Source organism: Rhineura floridana, chromosome 2, assembly GCF_030035675.1.
Source record: "Rhineura floridana isolate rRhiFlo1 chromosome 2, rRhiFlo1.hap2, whole genome shotgun sequence".
In the NCBI taxonomy this organism is placed as follows: Eukaryota; Metazoa; Chordata; class Lepidosauria; order Squamata; family Rhineuridae; genus Rhineura; species Rhineura floridana.
In genome coordinates this window covers 187,710,987-187,720,169 of record NC_084481.1, presented here as the reverse complement: position 1 = coordinate 187,720,169, position 9,183 = coordinate 187,710,987, and the positions used below count along the sequence as shown (strand labels likewise).

At 47.9% G+C, this 9,183-nt stretch overlaps 1 protein-coding gene across 1 annotated transcript; it reads left to right on the top strand.

Moving 5' to 3' along the window:
* The first annotated feature begins 3,143 nt into the window (after positions 1-3,143).
* NKX2-8 (NK2 homeobox 8) lies at positions 3,144-8,910 on the top strand. The gene is made up of 2 exons (XM_061613226.1): positions 3,144-3,297; positions 7,566-8,910. The coding sequence occupies exons 1-2, from the start codon at positions 3,144-3,146 to the stop codon at positions 8,084-8,086; spliced, it is 675 nt and encodes a 224-aa protein (XP_061469210.1). The 3' UTR covers positions 8,087-8,910.
* The last annotated feature ends 273 nt before the right edge of the window (positions 8,911-9,183 follow it).

Sequence of the window (9,183 nt, the reverse complement as noted above, 5' to 3'; positions counted from 1 at the left end):
GCCAGTTGCCCACAGCCACATCTGCAGAACAGCAAGTACCATGGTTTGGCTTTGAGAAAGCTTATACATTTGTGAGCCAGAGTGGGGAAAATGTTGTTGTACGATGCAATTACTGCCTTCCAAGGATCAAAAATCTGAGATCAGCTGTTTCCTCCTCATCCAATGTGAAGAACCATTTTGAGGTAAGCCTTTGTCATGCTGGTCCTCAAAGAGTGTCCATTGTCTATTTATGTTTAAATTGTGAAGTTCCTCTTCCATTTTTTCTTGGATTCATGCTTTGTTCTTCTTCCTCAGAGGGCACACCCTGAGAAGCTGAGAGCAATTGAAGAAGCAATAAAGGCAAGGAGACGTGGCCTTCCTGAACCAATGCATGACACCCCTCCTCCCAAAATGCTGAAGCAGCAGCAGACAACCCTTGAGAGGTGGGGATCTGGCAGGGATCTGCTTCTTCTGGCAGCCTGCGTACACCCTCGCTTCAAACTAGATCGGCTGGAATCGTGTCAGGCCACCACCCATGCCAACAAGTAAGAACATTAGGGAAGCCCTTTGGGTGGATTACTCCAAGGGAAATGTTGTCCCAAGGGAGGCATCAGAGGGCTTAAGGTGGTAGGCAGGGGCTGGTCCTTTTCTTCCTGGGGCTCCTCATCACAACCTTGGGTTGCTGCAGGTAATCCTTAAGGGTCTGCTGTACTGCCCCATGAGTGTGGTGACTTGGTCACCTTCCTACCTTCCATGTCATCATCCACAGGCTCAGGCTGGACCCTGAACCAGGGGACATGACAAGCATCAGGAAATGAAGAGCAGATGATGGTTTCCTAACATATATGTGTTAACATATCCTCTCTCTTTCTTAGATACACAATGGAAGCCTTGTTGAAAGCTGAAATAAAGATGGGTGTACTTAATGAGGACAGTGATCAGTCTTCAGATAAAGACCAGGAAGGAGATGACTTAGAAGATGACTTCTTTAACTTTCTGCCCCAGGGCAAGAAGTCAGCAGTGGACACTGCTGAGGAGGAACTGGTGAGGTACCTGAGGTCTCCCAGCAGGGAAGTGTCATCACTCCATGGCTTTCCACGTGTGCTGCAGTGTTTTTTGCAGCACAACACAGGCATGCCTTCAAGCGCCGCAGTAGAACGCCAGTTTAGTACTGGTGGCAACGTAATGACTGTAAAAAGACATTCCTTGTCTGACATGCTCTTTGAGCATCTTGTTCTTTTGAGACATAACAGAAACATATTATAAAAGCATTTCAAGTGTAAAATCTGATTTCAAGAGTTGGGGTATCTTCATTGCTTGGGGGGATGTGAGATTCTGTTATGCCATTATGTTAATCTTAAGGATAAAAATTTTTATTCTACTACCCCCTGTGTGTGTGTGTTTATTTTTAATATTGTTTTAGGCTTCTTAGATGTGCTGCAGCCAAGGCCAGCACCTTGTAGGAGTTTTTTTAAAAAAGTAACTGAAATGTAATTGTAGTGATTACTTTTGAGAAAAAGTAAAGTAATCAGTTACTTTCAGAGCAATTGTAATTGTAACGGTAATTACTACTTTTTGGGCCAAGTAATTGTAACTGTAATTTATTACTTTTTAAAAGTAATCTTCCAAGCTCTGGGTAAAGGTAATCAAGCCTAGCCATCTGGAGGACCATAACTTTATCTCCCTTCTGGAACATAAACAAAAGAACAAAACAGGAGTTGCTCTTGCCCCACTTCCAACAAAGGGGTTCCCCATTCCTGCGCAAAGGTTTGCTCCAATTTCTGCCATCTAATGTGTATGATCAGTCCCTCAGAAGTACTGAAGCCCACTGGGAGTAACCCTTATCCCTGCCGCTTTCAATGGAATTTACATTCAGGTAAGCGTGTTTAGGAACGCCTTCTCATTTTTTATTTTTTTTTAAATGGGGGAATGCTCAGGTTTTTTTAATTTTTAACAGGTTTTCCGAAAACTGCTTTATGGTCCATCTAGGTGGCAATTAGTGGCAGACAGTGACTCTTCATGGGTCGCGGCAGAAGTCTTCCCTGCCCCTGCCTGGAGGTGCCAGGGATTGAACCTGGAACCCTCTGCATGCAAAGCGTTTGCTTCATCACTGAGCTGCGTCCTTTCCCTAACTGGACTGGACTGGAGGACCGTGCCTTTAAAAAGCTTCAGTCCACGGTTTGGGCCGAAGTAGATGTGGGTCATCCTATGAGATTGCGGTCCGACTTGAAAATGAGAGCCAGGCCCCACCGATTTGGAGGGTGCGTTCTTCCTGGTAAAGCGTCTTCGTGACCTGGAGAGATAAGCAGTGACGGTGCCTCCTCAGCTGAGCAGGAAAATCTGTGTGTGCGTGTGTGTGTGCGTGTGTGGTGGGGAGACTGGGACTGCGAGAAGAGACCCAAGCGGACAATAAGGTGGGGAGTAAACCCCAATGCCTGAGGTGTGAAGAAAAATCCTACACACCCGTTAAGCAACAAAAAACAAAGAGACAAATGGAGGCGGAATACTTGTGGCTTTCCCCTCGAAGTGGCTCCCAAACTCGGAGAATAAAACAAACAATGAATAAATTCCTGCGTTCTCTTCAAAAGGACGAGGAGGGAGGGAGGAATCGAGGCGAGCCCCGGACAAGCGCTGCGGATGTTTCTGCGAGGATTCACTTTGTGTGCTCGGAGAAGGGCGGAGGGGCTGGCGGGGGCGGCTGTTGGTCCCCGCATACCACCCAAGATGTTATTCACGGCGAACAATTACCATTATCTGTCCCCACTTTGGCCTAATCAGACGGAATCTGTAACACTGAAAGCTGCTTCCTGCTGGCTTTGGGGGGGGAGGGAGGGAGGGAGAGGGGGTATGGGTGGGTGGCTGGGAAGGGGCCTGGCGGGGGGGGAACTGAGGTTGCCCTTCCTCCCATTAGAGCTTTAGCACTTGACTAATTCAGGTACTTAGCATCCCATAGACAGGGACGGTTTGAAAGCCGCCAGTGTTTACGGTGGGGAGGACTGTTGATATAAACAGGAGCCTCCTCGGTAAGCGACACTAATCTCCCGGCGGAGGAGAAGCAGAGATGAGCCGCCGGCCAAACCTCCCCGGTGCCCACTAGCTCCGTTCCCGCCGTAGCCTCTCCGCTGCCGGCGCCACTGGGGGCTGCATCGGTGGGCATCCCTGCCATGGCTACCGTGGGCAGGGTCAGCTTCACGGTGAGGAGCCTTTTGGATTTACCCGAACCCGAAAGCGACGGCAGCAAGGAGCAGGACCCGAGCGACGGCGACAGCGGCTCCCCGTACCGGGAATGGATGGAAACGGACCGGAGCCACTATCTCTGTGAGTGGGCGGTCGGGGAGGGGTGAAGGGCTTGGGGAAGATCGGAGAGATGCCGGAGGAATGGACAGGGAAAGAACAGCGGCGACCTCCGTGCTAGAGGAAGCCCCGGGGGTCTGGAACAGGCGGGTGGATAATGGGAAGGTAGCGAGATGGTAGTTACCGAGTGATAACCGGGAAATGAATATTGGACTCCGATACCTTGTTGTTGGAGGAAGATGGGGGGGGGGGAGAGAAGCGAATTTAATAGTCTAGTAGTTAGTAAAAGGTTAGAACCCAGCAAAGAGAAATGAAATCGATATGCGTTAGGGAGATACTAAGAGAGAGGTGCGATCGATGTGTGCGTGTGTGTAATGTGTGAATGTGCTCACAGTCGCACGAGCGCTCACACACTTATTACCAATCACAAACCAAGATCGAAATATATATATTTTCCTTTCTTAAAGCTGTCTTTACGCAAAACCTTGGTATCTCTGTAACATCCTTTCTGTTGATGAACTGTCCAGGTTAGATTTAACTAGTTTAAATGTATTGTCTACCCTAGGCTGATATAGTCAAGATGGATACATAAGCATATATATATATATGTATGTATGTATATATTTTGGCATCCATATGCTAAAACGACTAAGATATCTCATGTGGGTGTGGTTGGTCGTTGCCATTCTTTTTACCTCGACTATATATAGTTTACCCACTATATCTAACCATTCTCCAGAAAATTTACTATACGACCCTAGGCACACTTCCATAGATGCATCTTCAAAGATGTTTCTTGGAAAAGCCGGTGAGCATGCTGGCTTATTAAGCAATTGCCCAGATTTTTTTTAAAAAAGGATTCTATATTCAATTTTTTTAAAAAATAGATCTTTATTCACAGTTTTAAAAAGACTATAGAAGCGGGGCAACCGACTACATAGACTTCTCATTATTTTAAGGACATTAACTATAGAGAAAAACAAGACACTGGGCTCATAAAAACCCGGTATAATCTATATAAACTATATCACAGTTGCGATAACTAGTTATTATTACTGTAATTATAATGTAAAATATGCTTGTATTAGTGGGCAACAAGATTAGATTCGTGGCTGCATATTTTCCGCCTCCCTTTTGTAATTTCTTTCCCGAGGGGTCAGTTTCTTTAGTTAGGAAACATGCTTCATTGTCTTCCTAGACAATGCACCCATCATTATGACACATCACAGCTAATCTTCATTCGTTTCATCTTCTTTCTCCCTCCCCGCCCCCAATCCTCATTTCTAGGTAATGTTCCTAATACTGTAGTCTGTTTTTGTGCTTGTAGAACTGTATGCACTTTATACAAAATCCACGGCTTAGATCAGGATAGTGACAGATGATCCGGTCATCCGTGGATGCACCCCTAAGTGCATGTTTGTTCTCAGCCCACTAAATTGTAGCACTTAGATGTAGGTTCCATTGCTCTGAACTCCAGGAGATTGCTAACCAAGTTTAGGTTAGGATCCAGACACACTTGAAAAGAGTTTTTGTTTGTTTGTTTGTTTGTTTGTTTGAGCTTCATTGATTTCAGTGGGAGATTTAGCCACGTGCTTTGATCTTCCTTTGAAATCAGTAGGACAGCGCTTAACTTTAGCTAGGCAGTGAATTCGAACTATGAAGGCAAAAATGAGGGGCCTTCATTCACAACCTGAGAGCCAGTGTGGTAAAGTGGTTAGAGTGGTTAGTGGTTAGAGTGGTTGGACTATGACCTCGGAGACCAGGGTTCGAATCCCCACACAACCATGAAGCTCACTGGGTGACCCATTTCCATTTTCAATTCACAACCTACACCCCTCACTCCCCGCTCCCATCTTAGCGGAATCATGCTCCCTGTAGCCTTCTGACAGATAAGGAATCCCCCTCTGGTCCCCCTATATTTCGAACATTGCTTTGGAGTGTATCCTTCAATCAATGCAGTCCAATCGTATGCGTAGTTGTTCAAAAATAAGTCCCATTGGATGCGATGGGACTCCCAAGAAAATGTGCGTAAGATTTCGGCCTTAGACGAAAGCAGGTTCCATTCCACCGAAAGCAGATGGGTTTAAGTCCACGTCAACAGCATATTTCCGATCTTCGTGGCAATTTTTTAAATTCTCTTGTACTCAAGCTGAAGAGTGTAGCGGCCCGCTTCGAAGCTTCGGCTCTGATTTCGTTGAAATCAAAGGCGGGTCTCCGTGTTTAAACATGGGAGAGTCCTCCGATTCTAATGGATTGTCGCTCGAGAAGATGTCTCCCGTTCAGGATCATCTTCTTCAGCCTTTGACTCGATGTTTCCAAGAGAGGAGCAGCTGTTCTTGGAGATGTGGAACAGAAATGGGTTGCATCTTAAATCCCCAGCATTACAAACTAAGGAAACACACACGCGCGCGCATGTGCGCGCGACTATGATCCTTCAGCCACGATTCACGACGTGTGCTTCTTTACAAATCCAGTAGCCCAGCCCATCCTCCCAAGATGCTTCTTAGACAAGCGGTGGCCCTGAGGATTGCCTGGTGACGCCCCTTGGAGGCCCGCAATAGCCCTGCGTTGGGTATAGAGCCTGGCAGGCATTCTTGCTACTGCTCCTCCACCTCGATCTTCTCCATCCGCCACTTCGATGGAAGGAGATCGATCGCCTTCACAGCTAAAATAGTCCTGAATGGGGGGGGCGGTGTGAGGGCCCGTGGGAGATTCTTGTCACCGAGAGAGATCACCATTGGCTCCTAGAGGGTTGTCGTACGCACCACATAACCAAAGCACGCCCTTTTGCCATTAATAAATCCATCAGGAATATGACTACCATACATAACCCCCCCCATCCATATTCAGAATCACAGATGCGATCAGCACGCTCTCCCAGCCTCATCCATCTTTTTCTTTTGTTAGTAAGGCCTGCAGCTCCTTTGGTGGCTTCCGGGAGATCTCTCAGCCCAGCTTTACCTCTGGAGGCTGTGCAGACAAAAGGATACCTTAAAATAGACGGCGAGCCATTGCAATGTGCGTGAGAGGCAGTAAGAGAGGGGAGGAAGTTTAATAGATTTAAGGGTGTTCAATAAATGACTTCCTCACTTTTCTTTCCCCCCTCTTTTTTTAAAGAAATATTAAATCGCCAAATAACATCAATCGTTTTTATTTGTTTATTTATTTGCAGTTTTATAAACCGCTTTCACAGCCAAAAGCTACCCCAAGCAGTGTACAATAAGATAAATATAAGACAAAATACAAAAGATTAGGAACGCGGTAAACTAAAAGCGATGAAACCATTTCTTCAGTTGTACAGTTAAAATGTCATAACATGACTGGCTCTAATTTCACTGAAATCAAGGTCACACACCCGTTTGTCTTCAAATCGACACGATAACGTAAGAAAAGAGGGCCGCTAATCCTGCCCAGAGTCTCGCTGCTTCACTCCCGCTGACTCCAGGGGTGCTGAGGCGGTTTGGATCGTAGCCTCCCAACCCAACGCAGCGGAGAGTTTCGGCTGCGCCACTTCTCCCCCGTCCTAGAGCGGCTCCTCTTCGTGTCAGAGATTCTTGCGCAGGAGAAACTTCTTGCCTGAGAGATTTGTCCTCCAGGAGACCGGTTAACTGTAGTCTCTTCGGTCTCCAGTGTTGTGGGATGGCAACAAAACATTAAACTGTACTTGAAATAGCCCGATTTAAATATCAATAAGGAGGATGAGAAATTAGGAAAAAGTGGGGACGAGACGGAGCTCAGTGGTGGTCCCAGGGTCAGTCCCCGGCATCTCCAGGTAGGGCTGGGACTGTCCCCTCTTTGAAACCGTGGAGAGCCGCTGCCATGGATGGACCAATGGTCTGACTACAAGGCAGCCCTACGGCGCTCCGTGGTCGAAGGCCCGCCCAAAGGAAAGTGTCACTACGCTGCCTCCCCAAAAGAAGCGCCACTGTGGTTCCTAAATATGCTCAGGCTTAGGATCTGCCGAATCTCCAGAGAAAAGGGATGGTTAGAACTCTCTCTCTCTGTGTCGTTGTATCTATACAAACACATATTGACCTCTCGTTTTGAAATGCTCATCTCCCTCTCTCTCCACACACAGGAAGAATAGGTTAGGTACGATTCAGATGGCATCTGTATGTCACAGCTCGCGTATTTCTGACCGTTTTGATTAACGTTGTGTTTTGATTCCTTCTTCAACCTCGCGCGGCTTAGAGTAGACCATCCCTCCCTTTGAAGCGGGAAGCGGCAAAGAAACAAACAACAGCAAGAAGCCTGAACTAACGGGTCTACCCCCCCCCCGTCTTGTTCCGCAGCTTCGGACGAGAGCGGCCCCGAGAGCAGACCGCGGCCGGCCGCCGCCTCGGCTCGAGCTGACGAGGACGAAGAGGAGAAGAAGAAGAAGCGGCGGGTGCTCTTCTCCAAGGCTCAGACGCTGGCGCTGGAGCGGCGCTTCCGGCAGCAGCGCTACCTGTCGGCGCCAGAGCGGGAGCAGCTTGCGCACTTGCTGCGCCTGACGCCCACCCAGGTCAAGATCTGGTTCCAGAATCACCGCTATAAGATGAAGCGCGCCAAGGGCGGCGGCCAGCGGGCCGGTGGCGGCGAAGCGGCGCCGGTCCTGCGCAGGGTAGTGGTGCCGGTGCTGGTGCGGGACGGCAAGGCCTGCCAAAGCTGCAGCGGCGCGACCACGGCGCAGGACTACGGCAGCGGCGGCGGCGTCCAGACCGGGCTCAGCCTCCAGGGCTACCCGGCCTTTCCTCAAGCCGCCTCCCTGAGTCTCTTCCCCGCCTACCAGCGCTTAGCACCGCCGGCCCTCGTCTCCTGGAACTGGGGTTGAGGACGGCGCCCACAGCCCGCGCTGATGACATCCACTGGCTGCCTGACTGGGGGACTCCGGCCCCGAACAGCTTTGCTTCTTTTTCTGTGGAGACACGCGGGCCTGTCTGCCTTGGGGTGATGCCTTGGACTGGAGTCTTCATCCCGAAGGCACTGGCTTGAATAGGGCTACTTTAGAGTAAATGAATTGCGGATCCCAGCCATTTAAAAAAATGTACAAATCAAATCCAATCCCCAGCAGCGTCCTTCGAAGTGAAGTGTGCCCGATCCCCCCCTCCATTTCATTTACGTGGAAGTCAGCCCCTGTAAGGGTGTTTAGGATGGCCAGGGAGAACGAAGCTGGGGATCTGACAGGATGCAAATCCTGGGTACTCTTATTGGGCTCCTTCGAGTACAAGCGCAGATCGGAATGAATATAGAACTAAGAGCGCAAATTTCAGATCACCCAACCCTGATTAATTTCCCTTCAACACATGTCATGTGTTCACAGTAACGATTTGGGAAAACGTGGAGGTTTTCTGCTCTTTTGAGAGTAAAGTTGGGATTCTAGCCCTTATGAAAGATTGTGCTTAGAAAATCCCAGTATAGTTGTTCCAGATTCATAAATACGGAGTACAAGGGTGGGAGGGATGCTTAGGATCCTGGTGTTTGGAGATAAATTCACATGTAAATGTGTTGAGGATTGGCATGTCCAGCGTAGCTAATTAAGGGAATATCTTTGATCATCCCGTCGTAACCCTGTTTTTGGCCTTTTGTTTCAGAAAGCTGGTCAAAAACATAGTTGTTGTTTTAAAATAGGTTGTGTTTCCTTCAAAATGAAACAAATAGTGAGTTGCTTGTATCAGAAATAGTTTATTTTCAAATAGAATTTTCTTACCATGATGAATAAAACAAATTGTTGTCAAAGAAAGCCATCCATAGGATTAGTGTCTTTTTGGCATAAGAGACCTGGATCCCAAGGGGTGCGCGTGCATGTGATTGTGATGGAAAGTAATAAAATAAAATCAATCTCAAAAGCCCCATATCAGTTAAATGTTGTTAACTCCACCCTTTGCTTACAAAGAAATGGTTGAGCCAACAATCCTATAAATACTTGCC

Excerpts from the sequence above, each read along its gene's own strand:
- NKX2-8 (XM_061613226.1), top strand. The coding sequence starts at position 3,144 with ATGGCTACCGTGGGCAGGGTCAGCTTCACGGTGAGGAGCCTTTTGGAT. Across the intron at positions 3,298-7,565 it reads GGACCGGAGCCACTATCTCT|CTTCGGACGAGAGCGGCCCC; the intron begins GTGAGTGGGCGG and ends CTTGTTCCGCAG.